This window comes from Brachionichthys hirsutus, chromosome 17 (genome assembly GCF_040956055.1).
Source record: "Brachionichthys hirsutus isolate HB-005 chromosome 17, CSIRO-AGI_Bhir_v1, whole genome shotgun sequence".
Classification (NCBI taxonomy): Eukaryota; Metazoa; Chordata; class Actinopteri; order Lophiiformes; family Brachionichthyidae; genus Brachionichthys; species Brachionichthys hirsutus.
Window position 1 is genome coordinate 1276539 of NC_090913.1, and position 16079 is coordinate 1292617.

The 16079-nt window shown below is 46.7% G+C and overlaps 1 protein-coding gene across 1 annotated transcript; it reads right to left on the reverse strand.

The window, feature by feature from the left end:
• Window positions 1–11951: 11951 nt before the first annotated feature.
• On the reverse strand, window positions 11952–15333 carry c17h4orf33 (chromosome 17 C4orf33 homolog). The gene is made up of 6 exons (XM_068751263.1): window positions 15311–15333; window positions 14608–14810; window positions 13011–13071; window positions 12895–12946; window positions 12613–12812; window positions 11952–12392 (listed from the first exon to the last, which is right to left on the reverse strand). The coding sequence occupies exons 2-6, from the start codon at window positions 14786–14788 to the stop codon at window positions 12296–12298; spliced, it is 591 nt and encodes a 196-aa protein (XP_068607364.1). The 5' UTR covers window positions 14789–14810; window positions 15311–15333; the 3' UTR covers window positions 11952–12295.
• Between the last annotated feature and the right edge of the window lie 746 nt (window positions 15334–16079).

The following is a 16079-nucleotide window of genomic DNA, read 5'->3' on the forward strand; positions in this document are numbered from 1 at the left end:
CACGCTGCAGCAAAGACGCTGTACAGATTAAACACATTCTAAAGACAGACTGGAACATCATCGAGAAGGATGCTTCAGGTGGGCCCGACCGTAGAGGAAAAACGGGTCAGGCCTCAGGAGTTACTGATGCTTGGCTTCATCCACACCGGTGTGTTAGGCAGCAAACCTCGGAAACTATGACCCGGCTTGAGTACCAGCCTGCGCTGCGTGGGCCTCCCGAACAGCAGGGTCCGGGACGAGACGAGCCCCACTGACGATGCTGTTCTTTGTCTCTTGTCATGTATCTCCTAATGTTGGGTTATCCTTCTTGGAAACATCGAGAAGAGCAGATGGATTGTCTTTCTACGTGACGTCCCTGGAGGCCACAGAGGGAACGAATCAGAGGCTCACTGCTGCTCCTAGAGGCTGTAGAAAGTAATGCACACGAATGCAACTAGGATGACTGTTCCCTGGAGCATCTACTCTCTCTAGCCCATTATATATTAGTATTACATATGTATTATATATATATAATCAAGCCCTTTTCACCTTTCAAACCCCCTTGAGTGTCTGGACCTGCATGTTTTGCCACTATCAGTCAGAGGATTTCACCTTCTTAAATTTTCACCTGTTTTTGAGTCCTACCCTGGGAGCAACATGACGCCGGTTCCTCTATCCTCCTCTACTGTTTGTTGCGGGGGATGAATATGTGTATTTCACTTGTAGAGCATTGCATTAAGGAACAAATGACAAGCTGTGGGAGGAGATGCGAGAGGAGGAAGGAAGGAGAAAGAAAAAAGGAGTTCCTGCTAAGTGGAACTCCCATGCCGGAGACTCTGAAGTCTCTGAATAATGTGCCTCCACTTCCTCGCTTCTCAATTCTTTTCTAAACTGACACATTTGAATCATTTATTCTCTGCCACGTTTTAAATAAATCTCTCTTTCTCCATCATTTGACAGAATATCGAATCTGAACGCGGTTCTGTGCCGGCAGCCTTTTAGACTTTAATGATGAGGCTGACTGTTATGTTATTCTGCGTTTTAAAGGTGTTCATCTTACAGGTGGTCTTTATTTGGGTTCGTCCTGTTTCAGAGTGGACATAACGGTTTTCGCTCGGTTAACGGTTTGCTGCCTTTGACTTCTCCACACACAGCGCTTTCTGGGTGCGAGGGGCAGCAGCACGGGGTGCGGGTAGCGCGTGGTGTGATGGAGCTTTTTACTTTTTATGGTGGGGAGATAATATGAAAGCCATTGAATACAAAGTGAGACACACAGGGAGGCAGAGAGAGGGATTAAATGTTGTTGACAGATGATGCGTGTGATGTGTGAGGCTGCCCCCGCCCCCGCTCCCCGGTTAGAAAGAAAGAAAAGAACCTGTCTAGAAACCAAAGCGAAGAAACATATCTAAATGAAGAGGATTTCACAGTCCCAGCAGTTAACCAGAACATCATCATCCTTTTCTTTCCATCATTCATCCGGCTCTACAGCGTTCCCCTGATGCGGCTCGTTGAGTCCAGGCAGCTTCCCCTCCCTCGCCGCCTCCCCTTTAATGGAACGTAAAGGTGTTCCGGCTCATTCCGTTCCGAATGCAGTAACGCTCCAAATGCAGCTTGTTATTCCATCGTGTGTGTCCGTGGTTGAGTGATTCCCAAGATGTCCCAGCAGAGCTTTATATTCGAGAACAGAACAATCAGGTTTTTACTGCCTGAGCCACAAAGGCAGGGCCTGATTGGAGGTCTCTCAAACACACCTGCAGGTGACCCGACACACTCTGAACTACACCATCAGCCCTGTGCAGCTAAAGATGCCTTCATCCATATCAGCAGGAAGGAGAAAACAGATCAAAATAGATTTAACTCCTTTAGAAACATCCTGAGAAACACACATTTGTGTTGAACGTCCAGTTATTTATTTATTATAAAGGTGCAATAATCTCACTTTGGGGCCGACTTGGTCAAGATGCTGACAGAATAACGGTTTGAAGCAGAGCGATGCTTTGCACCGTTAGCAAACAGGCTAACACGGCACTTAATTGGAAGCAGTTAAGGAGGGTGAAGGAGACGTCTCATCGGGGGATGATTAAAGTGCAGCATTCGACCAGGCAGAACCAGAAGGTCACTTCTGAGTCTCTGCTCCTTGTTTCCTGTTGCTTGATAGGCAAAGTAATGAGAAACTGGGGAAACAGAGAAGATTGGATGTGAATCAAGAAGGTTATTTGTGGTTACTTACCAAACTTACACTCAGGACCTTGTAATTATATGGTTTGTTTGTTCAGACAAACAAAGGAAAGAGATTCTTCTGTTAGAGGGACGCGTTTGTAAATTACCTGAAAGCAGTTGTAGCAAAATGGTCCACCTGTCAAAGGGTCCACCGGTTAGAGAGTATACCTGTTAGGGGGTCCACTTGCCAGAGGGTCCACCTGTTAGAGAGTATACCTGTCAAAGGGTCCACCTGTTAGAGAGTATACTTGTTAGAGGGTCCACCTGTCAGAGAGTCTACCTGTCAGAGGTTCCACCTGTCAAAGGGTCCACCTGTTAGAGAGTATACTTGTTAGAGGGTCCACCTGTCAGAGAGTCTACCTGCCAGAGGGTCCACATATCAAAGGGTCTACCTGTCAGAGGTTCCACCTGTTAGAGTTTCCACCTGTCAGAGTCCACCTGTTAGAGGTTCCACCTCTCAGAGAGTCTACCTGTTAGAGGGTTCACCTGTTAGAGGGTCCACATGTCAGCCCTCCAGTCTACATTTTTCAAAGCGTTGTCAGGCAGGAGACCGGGGCCCACCTGGTAGTCACCTGGTAGTCACCTGGTAGTCACCTGAGGCTTTCAAAGGTGATCGAAGCAAAAAAGGAGTATGCGATGCCCACATGAGTGGAAGTGGGTAAGGAGATGTGGGAAATGGGATCACATTAGGACTACTTGACAGATATTTCTAGTTGGCTGTGGACAGATCTGGATCGTGTTCACTGTTTGCTTGCCCCATTTATAATATAATTATAATAATTCTGACGGGGGGGGGGGGGGGGGGGCAGACGAATGAGTGTGGCCCCACTGGAGTGTAAGTAGAAAGGTCAACCCCAGTGGGTGTTTGTATGAAGTGTGAGCGTTCATGTTGTGAAGCCCTCTGGGTGCTTGATGACACCAAAAAGGCCCCGGGACATTTCCTATTGTAGAGCGAACACCCATTGAGTTAAAAGCTTATTCTGCTTGTTTCATAAAAATACAATATGACTGTAAATCCATTCTGTAATTCATAATAATTGTAGCCTCCTTTCGCTTTATTTCTATCCACTCCTATTTTGTTGCCTCATTAATAAATCATGTAATTGCTTTATAAGTGCATTATAATTACAGAGCAGTCACTTTAATTTCAGTTTGATTTTAAAACACAAAAAACAAACTTCCAACAGTACTAATATTCAATATATTCAAAACATTATGGGTTTTTTTGTGTAGTTTTCAGTTGACAAAGTAGCTTCTGCTAAAAAACACAAAACTAAAAGTTTTTTGTGTGTGTTGTTGATGGATTCAAGGCCAGAGCAGAGCTCAAGGTGAATCTGATGCTATGAAAGGTTTGTTCACAAATCCAATGTGTAAATACTGGAATAAAGGTTTGACTTCTCCAATTCAGCATTAATATGCATTTGGGGTATTGGGAGTGAAACAATCTTTTTGCCAGCCTGCCAAAACACAGAGAATGATCTCCTCTAACAGAGTTTATATAATATTCCCACTGCTTACAGTTGAATTTGTGGACGTAGAGAAGCTGCGTTCCTGTGTGTTCTTCTCTTCTTCTTCTTCTGTCCTCTTCCACAAGCAGAGTCTGGGGGAAGATGAAAGGATGACTTTTGCTCGTTGATATAAATAAACCGAGAGAGAGGGATGAGGCGAGGCCGTGTAGGAGGGAAGATGTCCTTGGGGCAAAAGAAGGAGTAGGAGAGAGGGATGAGGTGACCACAGGGAGGAGGTGGAGGTGGAGGGCGAGAGCGAGAGCGGGGTGTGGAGAGAATGGAGAGAGAAGAGAGACAACACAAAGGGAGTAAACAGAGGGAGGAGGAAAGAGAGCAGAGCAGAGGGAGAAAGAAGTTGTGGATAGAAACGCTGCACCAACTTTCATCCAGTGGTGCACCAGAGGAAGTCTGTAGGCACTGAGAGTGCAAACACGTGCAATTAGTTCACGCCGACACACTCATCTTTACGTTTCTAATGAACAAACAGAATGACAGAGGTCAGCTTCCCACTGAAACTGACCCATGGCGCCACCTACTGTTTCGGAGGGCTGAGTACATAGCATAATTGCTGGATCACAGGGTGTGTGTGTGTGTGTGTGTGTGTGTGCTGGACTGGGCCTGCGTGCCTTTAAGTGTTCTGTTATGTTTACTCTCCACTTGAGCTTCTTACAAAACGTTTATACGAGGCGCCAGTTAACCTTTCTCTCTCTGAAGTCATTTTATTACCAGAGGTGATCTAGTTCCACACTTCCCACGGGAAGATTTCATCACCCCTCTGTTTTCCTCCTCTCCTGCTTCTCCTTTCTTCTCCCCCATCCGTCTCCCTCTTCTTCTCTCATTAGTTATACGGAGGAGGAAGGGTAGAACAAAAGATGAACAAAAGATCATTCAATGTCACCTGACTTTTAGGACTGACACAAGGTGAGGGGTGCATCCGAAATGAGAACAGGGAGCAGAGGGTGACGAGGGAAACGCGCAGGGCTGAGAGTTGTGGCTCGAGGGAAGGGTTGGGGAGGATTTTAACGCTTGAAGCGCTCCGGACCAGGCTGCCAGCGATGGCTGTATCCACAAGACAAAAGACACACACCTGCCGTTGCTGCTGGGCGGGGATCAGGTTTGATCGGCTCTATGCAGACAGCCGAGGAGAAGCGTGTCACTTAACTGGCTTTTTATTTAAATAGATCTCTGAAGATGTCTAACTGCGTCAGGTTTTACACAACAATCAGGATCCAGATGATGATCTGTATCACCATCATAATCTAGTGGGTTGTCCTATGCCAGGCGAGATAGATTCCTGCCCCCACAACAAACAAATCAGCGTTGACAAAAAAAAAACACGGTGAAAAACTGACTCAGATGCTGCAGCTTAATCGATATTTCATCAACGACACCCCCAAGATAGTCAGAGCGACTTGATCCACAGCCTTCTGCAGAGCTATGACAGCACTGTATTTACTACCTGGAAGCCCTCTGCCCCGCCTACCAACTGGGAGGGGCGACACCCATCACACTAATTTGTCCGACAGGTTTTGGATGGGATTTGATCCACTGAGAGTCAGTCGCTCACCTTCACAGTCTGCCTTCCTCTAATTCACACTTCACAAACAATCACTTTTCATTTTCTCATCAATGCTGTTAGACTCCGCCTCCCTCCATGTACTCCCATTAGGTGGCTGTGTTTTAATTTGCAGCAGTAAATGAGCGATTAGCTGGCTCTGGCCGTAACGCTGGAGACGAGCAGCTGTGGAGGTTCAACGTTTGGGTTGGGGGCTTCCTGCCCACGTCGGCCTCCTCACAGAAACCCTGACAGCGATGACAGTCAGCTGACTTCTCCTCTGGCTGCTGCTGCGTTTAAAACGCAGATGCGTGTCAGCACTCTGATCACATATTCACAAAGCTTCTCAGGGCGAGGAGGAAGGGACGGGAGGAAACGCATGCATCAGATTTGTTTTCCGTGGGGAGGCAGAGCTTTAGTTAATTGTGGTTGCGGGAGATTTCCGAGCATTATCAGCTGCTGCTTGCTCTCTGAGTTGACTCGCTGCACGATGGGAAGCTTATCAGCAGAAAGAGGAGGAAAAGTGAGAGAGCTCAAAAGATGAAAGAGAAGAAGAAGAGGGGGAGGAAACAGGGAAATATTCTATTTCTGTCTTATCTGTGAGAATGGAGAACTTTTATCTTCGTCGCTCATCACCTCGCTGCTCCTGATCAACAGAGCAGCTTGCTGGTTGTCGGATGGCAAATATCAGCAATTCTAAAAGGAATCAAATCAAATCAACCGTTCATTCCGTCTCCCTTCAATCAGTTCAGTTCCCGCGTGCATCTCTTCCCGGCTGAATTCCACTTTTACTCTTTAACGGTTTATCCTCGGCTTATACGCTCGCCTCTTTCTCTTTACACTTGCCCTCTATTCCTTTGTTTTAGATGAGTTGTGCTTTGTTGCTTTCCTCTGTTTCCTCTTTCCGTACTGTTTACGCTTTTTCTTTTTGCCTTTTAACTGCCTTTATGTTGTCCTGTACCCCCCCCCCCCCCCCCCGCCCCCCCTCCCTCCCTCCCTCCTCTGTGCGTCCACTGAGCCAATCAAATTCTGATCACATCTTTATATCAAAGATGCCAACCCTCAGGACGCGCCGCTGCCATGTGATGAAACTTGCCTCTAATCCTCTCAAAGCTGTAAAGCCAATCCTGAATATTAATATTCCACATAACTGACCTTCTGCTAACACGTCTTTGTCAGTTTTTCCGACTCGGAAAGTACTGACTGTTCTTAGTGTAGCAGCTACAAGCTGCAGAGCAAGAAGTGCTTCACGTGTTCATAAGGTCACCTGTGGAAGTTGTGAAGGCGCAAAGGGCCTCAGCACAACACAATGAAGTGCACGTCTCGTCTTCAACATGCTGATTGTGTTCGCCTGTGCAGCATCTTTGTTGTGTGGGTGAGGAACAGCTTGCGAGCAGGCTAAGGTGAGCGAGTCGTGCTCTGCAGCGTTCCTTCAGCCTTCATCTGGATCATGTCTTCATTTATGACCCGGCCTCCCCCTGATGCTGGGCCGCATTCATCTTGGGGAGATGTTTCTCCTTTTTTCTTCTTCTTTCCAGCTAAAGTGTCGCTTTCTTGTAGCGAGATTATATTCGACAGCAAAGTCGTAAGTTCACCTGTCGACGTGTCCAACTTGTCAGCATCGTGTAAAGACCTGTGTTAATAATAAGCAGGTGATCTGTTTCCTGCCAGAGCCTGATGTACACTCAGAAGAGAGAGACTTCGAGGTCATCGCTGCCCGAGATACGTGACAGGAATAAAAATAAAGACACGAGATGCTGCTGTGAGGCTCAGCGTCCAGAGATTGACCATCTTCACTATTTTTCACCGCCATCAGAATCAGTCTGTGTTTTTATTATTATTATACAGGATATATATAATCAGTTTATAAACAGGACGCCCGTGTTCAACAGACACGCCTCAGTGGTCAAAGAGAGGAGGACAGCGCTTGGGTTCTGTCAGCTACGACGAGCCAGACTGAAATGTAGCTAGCATAGAACTCGATGTTAAAATGATCAAAGTCATCGTTCTCATTCTCAGAGGAAATCAATTTTCTGCGTGTCAATCTAGAGCAACTCAAAGCAGTTGCCTACAAATCAGTGAGTTCGTATCCTGCTAGGTGGAACAGAGTTGCCAGTTAATGGCCTTCAAAGCAGCATATGCTAATTCTTCAAATGAATCTAATGTCACAGTAATTATGGGTAATTAGAGTTTCTTTGTAAAGTTGTCTCCTTTGCATTGATGGATGTATGAAATGATAGTGGGAGAAGTATTTGGGTCAGTGGAGATGAAGGGCTGCTCGCTGATCATTCAGGGACTGTCAGGTCATCGATTTGTGCCGATTCTAGGTCAATAAGATGATGTTAATGGGGGGGGCAATGGGGATTCTGAACTATTGGCATAACCCAGAGAAGAAAAGGAGGACAGGTGGAACGATGTCTTCCCACATGTGCCTGGGGTAGCCAGGTATGACTGTACACACACACACACACACACACACACTATAAAATATCAGACACAGACTGCAGAATGTTTTTTTTTTTTATTAATATGGTAAAAATTTCACTTGGTCAGTTCAGCCCAGGTCTCGTCATGAAGCCTTGGGACGGACCACGTTCCCAAATCCTGCCGTGAAATACGACGGAACTGTTTTTGTCGTGCCTCCATCAAATAGTTCCACTTGCCATAGCGAGCAGCTTAAATGCATATCCTCCAGGAGGCAACGCTTATCAATGGCACGCTCCACATGCTTGGGGCGACCCGTAACCGTGACGCGGTCTGGAGCTGCTGATCGTGTTTGTGCTCATTATATACATGCACCGCACCTTAATGTAAACCTCAATGAAGGTCGGAACCAAACGGCACGGCTCCCCTCGAAGAACCTTTGTTGTTTAAAAATGAGGGCGGAGCTAAGATGAGAAAGCTCAGTGAAACTTGGAGCTTAACAACAACAACAACAACAACGGCGGACATCGTCTTCCCAGAAGAGCTCCGTTGACAGCGCTACACGACTGGGACAACATTCCAGAGGAAAGGTTACGATGCGTAACTTAGCCTTTGTTAGCATCAACTTTGCTGACACACACAGAGACACACAACCAGCACACCAGCACCACCTCAATGCGAGACACTCTCATCGCACTCTCATTTCATCATCACCAATTCCCTGTTGCTATGGCAACAGTGTGATTTATTTCCCAATTAAGACAGTGAACTTGCCGCTTACAACCAGTAACATCAAGCTGCATATAAATTACCTTCAAGCGGAGCACGGCCCATTTGCTTCCATGGACAAAGTGAGATCATGTCTCCGTCTCCAGAAGGAGAAAACATCTGGATCAACAGGTCAGTTCCTGGTGAGAAAGCTGGCGTGCACGAGGTCCGCGTGGAAAGGACGAACGGAAAAATGGCTTCTCTTCCAATAACGACCCTTTTCATCCATCCTGCTGAAAATGAAGATAAACAACGCACGGATGGATGAGCGTCAGCAGGCAGGTGGGGAGTAACGGAATCAATTAGGCAAATAGCGATGATTAATACTCTGTGTTGACAACAGAGGAAGATTCATTTACCTTCTTCCCCTCAAACGACATCGTCTGTTTCTCATGTTTATGAACCGACAACATATGAATCCAATTCATTCTCATGACCTCCATCAAGGAGCAGCTGTGTGTGTGTGTGTGCGTGCGTGTGTGTGTGTGCGTGTGTGCGTGTGTGCGTGTGTGTGCGTGTGTACGTGTGTGCGTGCGTGCGTGCGTGTGTGCGTGCGTGTGTGCGTGCGTGCGTGCGTGCGTGCGTGCGTGCGTGCGTGCGTGCGTGCGTGCGTGTGTGCGTGCGTGTTAGCATTGATTCATGAACATGAATCTGCTCGGCGATTCTGTTTCCTGTTTGTGTTTACAGTTTGTCTTCATGCTGACATGGAAAACGTTTGTTCTACGGACGCTTCTCTTTCCTTCTGTCCTTCTTCGGTTTTTCCCTCACCCACATTCTCTCCATCCGTGCCTCTTCGCTGTTGCATCCACACCTCTCTTCTGCTCATCCTCGGCCTCTCTCAGCTTCAGCCTATGCCGTGCTGGTGCCAGTCATCCCAGTTAGAACCTGTGCTAGCTTAGCACACGGTTAAACGCGCACGCGCTGCAGGAGCATGTAGGTCAGGATGCGTTTGTGGTCCAGCACCGCTCTGCAGACGCTTCACCCCTGCAGCCTCTCAGCATTGGTGGGCCTATTGGACAGTAATTAGACGGAGTTAATGAGAAGTCAGTTGGTTGAGATGCCGTGTTCCCATCAGGGCTTTATTACACGCCTATTCAATTTAACCTCCGTTGGTGTTTCCTATTTTATGACTGGCCGTCGTTGTGGAGAATATATTGGGGGTGGGATTGCTGACCATAAAGGCCTAAATTACACTTTGGTTATTAGGCAGTCTATAAAGTCCCACATGATTACTGACCAAAGTGAACTTGTGTTTGTGCAGTGCTGGAATCCTGCCTGGGTTGTGTTCTGCACAGCGATAAGTCCGATTACGCCGCGTCATCCGACGGCACCAGTCTCTTATTATTAGCTCCAGAATGAATCTTTCATTTGGGTTCCTATCACAGCACCCATAAGCCAGGCAGTGATTACTGGCTCTCTCGCTCCTCGCACGATACAAGATCCTCCTTTATCCTTCTCGCTCGCGTTTTCATCACAACTTTGTCCTCATTTATATCCTCAAACAATCTTTAAACTTGAAGAAATGAGAACCGAGAGTCTGTTAAACCGAGAGCAATGCAATAAAGGAACGAGGTCTGGGGTGAACGCCAGCAACGTTCTGACATGCAGCATCACCCTTAAGCTGCTGCTGAATGTTCTAAAGCCGGCTGGTCTCTGGTTCGGGGGGGATAAGACTGCTCTGGAGACGGCTGGGGCTTTGGTGTTCTCGGGGAGACAGCTACCTGCTCCTCACACCAAACTAAAGAAGCGGCTTTAAGGCTGATGGGGGACACACATCCTGTCTGCATGATCGGGCGCTTCCGTCTCAGTGTTTTCACAAGATCCAGTTTTTGCCTTAACATGTCTGTCGATGTCATTCCAGGTGAACGTGCTTAATGACACGCTGCTGGATGACAGATTGTGTGTATGTGTGTGTGTGTGTGTGTGTCTGCAGGGTGCAGTGCGGCGGCAAAGCACCGCAGGCGATGGTAAGGGGGGGGTTAAGCAGTGGACTCTCCCGGACTAATCACTGCACACATTTCAAAGGCGAGGATGCCAATTAAAAGTGATAGGGCTCAATACGGGCTTATGGCTGCCACAGCGAAGGACAACACATCCAACATGGAAATCAATCAGCCCCCTCCGCCGCCGCCTCCCGGTCAGGAGACGCCATCCTGCCTGCAGGTGATCCGAGAGAGGCTTCCGATAAACACTCCGGCTCTGCAACGGGATGAGGAGCAGAGAGGAGCAGGCATGTGGGGTCACGGAGGGGAGAGCCACCGGTGATCACTGGGGATCAGGGGGCTGTGATCTCCTCACCGGGAGCAGGAGGAGCAGAGAGGAGGTCACGGAGAGGAGAGCCACCGGTGATCACTGGGGATCAGGGGGCTGCGATCTCCTCACCGGGAGCAGGAGGAGCAGAGAGGAGGTCACGGAGAGGAGAGCCACCGGTGATCACTGGGGATCAGGGGGCTGCGATCTCCTCACCGGGAGCAGGAGGAGCAGAGAGGAGGTCACGGAGAGGAGAGCCACCGGTGATCACTGGGGATCAGGGGGCTGTGATCTCCTCACCGGGAGCAGGAGGAGGTCACGGAGAGGAGAGCCACCGGTGATCACTGGGGATCAGGGGGCTGTGATCTCCTCACCGGGAGCAGGAGGAGCAGAGAGGAGGTCACGGAGAGGAGAGCCACCGGTGATCACTGGGGATCAGGGGGCTGGGATCTCCTCACCGGGAGCAGGAGGAGCAGAGAGGAGGTCATGGAGAGGAGAGCCACCGGTGATCACTGGGGATCAGGGGGCTGCGATCTCCTCACCGGGAGCAGGAGGAGCAGAGAGGAGGTCACGGAGAGGAGAGCCACCGGTGATCACTGGGGATCAGGGGGCTGTGATCTCCTCACCGGGAGCAGGAGGAACAGTCGTTGATCTTAGACACGAGAGGACGAGCTCCTAAACATTATGAGCCAAGTCGTATAAGTGATGTGACATAATGAGAGGCCGTAAACATGAAGGTCACTGATCCCCCGATGCTGGGGGGGGGCTATATAACCCGGCTGGACCTGTAATACCAGAAATAATACTGTATATGTAGTATTACATCTGTACAGTACTATAATGCTGAAATCCCTCTCAAGCTCAAAATATTTCTCTAAATGGACTCTACTTTAGCAAACAGACAGCGTTATGGGTTCTGGTGCTCCCTTCTTTAGACCCGGCATTCTGATGAGGAACAGGTGTGTCGTAGCGGTAACCTGTTCAGGTGTGATGTCACGACAACAGGAAGTCACAGCAGGGAGGAGGAGCAGGGAGGCGACTCCGTTCTCACCGTTTGCTTGTGCTGTTTGTGCCAACCCCATAATGTGTATGTGCTGCGAACACACTGAGGTGCCATGATGCCCCAGGCCCAGTTTGATGGAACCAAAGCGGTCAGAGAGAAGGACGCTTGTTCTGTTTGGAAGACGCCGTCAAAAGCAGACCCAGTGACATTTGTTAAAAGCATGACAGAACAGGTTTGTGAGCGTTTGTCCAGATATTTAATTACAAAAACAAATCCACAGAAGTCCTGGAATGGTTGGAAGTGGACTCTGTTTACAGTATCGACCCGGTTGAAAAGCTCTGTATCTGGGCATCGGTGGAGAGTCACCCGTCCTAAAGGACCACAGAATCCTGCTGTGGTTCCAACAGAGTCAGAACCATCATCAGAACCGCTGCAGATCACTGCCAAGGCGTTTAAAGATGGCCAACACCTCTAAGAACATGTTTCTCCTCCCATCATTGAGTATTGATTGCTCTGCCATGTGCGTGTGTGTGTGTGTGTGTGTGTGAGTGTGTTGGGGGGGGGGGGGGTGATTTGGTTTTGGAGCGCTCAGGGCTTCCCCCTCCAGAGGTCCGACTCCGGCTGGATCCAGTCTTCTCCCATGAAGCTTTGCAGGCGGAAGTCTTTGAAATACTCAAGGAGGTGGCTAAAAGAAAGATGAAGAACTTCATACATGATGCAGAAAACGCAGGATCCGTGTACTACTCAGTACATGGGAGCTGAAAGGTGACGGCATAAAGCTGCTGCATTATGGGAAATGCAAGCTGCGGTGCCTCTGCCTTTTAAACACAACATAAATTGTCTCTTCAAAAACTACACATGACCTCAAACTCCTGTCCTCACACTTGTGGGCATCCACTACTTACAAGTTGGGTTTCTGGCCTTCGGCGAGCTCATCCTTGGGAACGGGGTAGAGCGCCTCGTATGTGCGCTTCTCTCCTGAGCCGTGGATGGCATACGAGTTCATCTTGTTAATATTCGGAGGAAAGTACGACCACGGCAAGAACGCCTCGCCCATCCACCTGTCCCCTGTTTTCGTGGCGTTGAATATCATTGGCAGTTGTTGCTGTAGAAATAATAGGAAGAAAACATGTGAGCGAATACGATACTAAGATGCCCCCTTCATGAGTCCCTTGGATTCTGCGTACCACGAAGGCTTGGCCCACTCCGGACAGCAGCAGGATCAGGTGCTGCCCATGTCTAGAATGAAAAGACAGTTGGGAGTAATGGAGTCTTCTTCAAACACGCCAGGTTCTGTACTTACGGACAAAGTTCCACTTCCAGGTAGTTTTCAGTTGTGCTATCGAGGAAGAACGACTCAACAACTGAGGAGGAGGAAATGAAAGATCAATCAATGTAATCACCTGCACTTATTCCAGAGAACATTAAAGAGGAACACATTGAGTTAGCTATTTTAAGTTAAACTTTAACAGTGTTATGTAAGAATTATTTTCACACTAGAAAAGCACTCAGAGAGCGCAGACCTCCGCTGAGCAGCTCATTCCCCTCACAGTTAGATTTACATCGTGCACATGATGGATGGTGTAAATCACCATGGCGATCTGGATCAGCACCAAAAGGTTCTCGATTGTTCTTGGTATCTTTATACACCAACCATGAAAAGTAAAAGTGAATCAGAGTTGATTTTTTAATCCATACTTTTCAATGTTATAATGTAATATTTTTTCCTGACGTAATTTTGGATCAGATCCGGATGAAATTTGGTGCTAAGATAGAGACCCCCCCCCCTCCCCCCGACATGAATGTAACAAATTACACAAACATCGCTCAATAATTAACCGAGATATTGAGGAACACATTTTGAACCTCCATTGACTGCAATGTTAACAAAAATGTCAAAGTGATCCAGAATCCGGGATTTCTTCTGGATCCTCTGTTCCTGGTAACATTCATCAAGATCCGCCTGGAACTTTTTGAGTTATCTTGCTAACGGACGGACGGACGGACGGACGGACGGACGGTTTCATAACCTCCTCAGCGGTAATAAGGCAGGAAGAGCAGGACTCCTGCTAACCTAACCCCACACTCATTATCCACCTTGGATTATGATGAGGTTTATTTCCAATCTAATCAGTAACATTAATGAGGGCATATATGTGGGGCTCATTAAACGAATATCAAACTTACTTAAGGTCAATTAGATAGGAGTGTTATTACCCAACCTCATCACTTGGTTTAATTGCTGTGTCACCATAATAATGATAATGCAATCACTATTATGGCCTCATAAAAAGAGCTCGCCCCTCATTTCTGCAATCTCATTGGAGTATTTTTAATCTCAGAATATACACATAAATCATGACCAGGATAACAAGGTTAATATAATAAAAGCAAAACACGTACTATAAATATGCAATTTATTGCATAACGGCTACATTACGTTTGTGAACTGTGTAAAGTCTGCGTGAATAGTCTGCAGCGTGTCACTGGGAGGATTACACACCTTTTCATCGCAAAATTATAATGATCTTAGAACTGGTTCTGCTCATCTTCAATATGAAGTGTGAGCGAAAAGAAGATTCGTTTCAGTTTTCACAGAGATTTAACATAAAAGCTTTACAATGAGGCCTCGAAATTACTACAAGTATTTTTATAAGATAATTCCTAAAATTAACAGGCAACTCTTCCTGAAAAGCATGTCGTTTTTTTGCTAAATTAATTTGTGTATAGTATACAAATCATGTCATATCAAGGCGATTGAAAGCTATTACTCATAAACAGGACCACCCTACTCATCAATTAATGTAATAATTAACATATGGAGTCATTTTATTAATAGATGTTCATCATGGGAATGTCAATAAATCGCTAAAAGCTCTCGCTACAAACTTCTAGCCCACCTTCATAATCCCAAAGTCCAGGGAAAGGAGTGCTGGGTGCACCAGGTGGAGCAGCAGGGTCGTTGAAGAAGGGCCCAAACGCCTCCATCTTCATCCCTCCTGCCCAAGAAGAGAAGACAACCCTGATGGGATCATGGCTCACAGGATTACTGTCCCAGGTGTTCTCGATCAAAAACTCCATTTGTGGTTTCCTGTCAAGAGGACTAGCAGGGAAAAGAAGATCAGAATTATCATCAGGCCACAGTCACAACATGTAGACATGAGTAACAAACTCACACAGAGACGCAGCACAGCAGAATGTGCATAAGTGCCAATAACTGAATGCCACGAGCTGACCCCATGTTGTCAAAGCTGCCACTGACCAAAATACCTGCTCCGGCTTTCTTTCCATGTCTATATACCGTTTGTTATCAGGTTATGTTACTCATTAACCTATCAATATTGCTATCATATTGATTTCATGGAAACTTACTCTCAAAGTCCTTGGTGTCAAGGATGTAGTTTCACACAATTGATTTCAAATGTGGAAAAAGTGCAGTTAATTTGCATTATAAAAGTAACGAGCTGTGGTCCTCGTTATATTTTTGACTCTCTTTTGTGAAAGACAAAATAATAAAAGGCAAACATATCGGTGAAACTCAAACTAAAAGACACGATTATAATCATTTGTAAATAATAATAATTGTAAGTAATAATATGATACCTTGAACTCCGACGCAACGCAACACATAGTGGAACCAATCTACTTCCGTGTTCGAGGCGGAACCGATTCTGTGTTGCAACCCTTCGTCGCCATTGGTTGTTATTTGTTTGCTTCAAATACGACGGCGGAACCAAATGATAAAGTAAAAAAATAACTTTCGTCGAACTAAAATATAAAATGCATTTTTGTAATTTACCGGTGTTTTCTTTCTGTGGTGTGTTTCGTGTTTCAAGATAACTATTTAGGATGGAGTGTTTGTTTATCTCGGTTAGCTAGGCTCAGCTGAGATTGATTAGCTTCCGCAGCTAACGCGAGCTTCACCGAATAATGGCGGATTTTGTCCCGAAGCCGTAGAATTTTACCTTTTTGGATGGTAATGTTGATTTGCGAAGTAGCGCTAGTGGTCGTTTTACGTTTTTACTGGTAAAACAAAAGAGACTCCCGCTGACATTGAGTTTTAGTTCATCCGTTTTAGTACGGATGCTAAAGACAGCTCGAGATGTATGAATGACTGCTTGTTGCTTTTATTCCATTCACAGCATCAGTGCCGGATTTACTGACGCCGTGTTTGTTTTTGTTTTTAATCAACAGTTAAGTCCAGCTCTCGGCATGTATCCGAATAAACACCAGGCCCAGCCCACATCCGGTCAGGTATGAAGGATCTGGAATAAACCTGCATCAGCTTTCCAGGATTTACCTCATTACTTGATGCATTCAGCAACTTATATTTGTGTGTGTTTGATGCTTCATTCAATTGTGGGAATTTGAT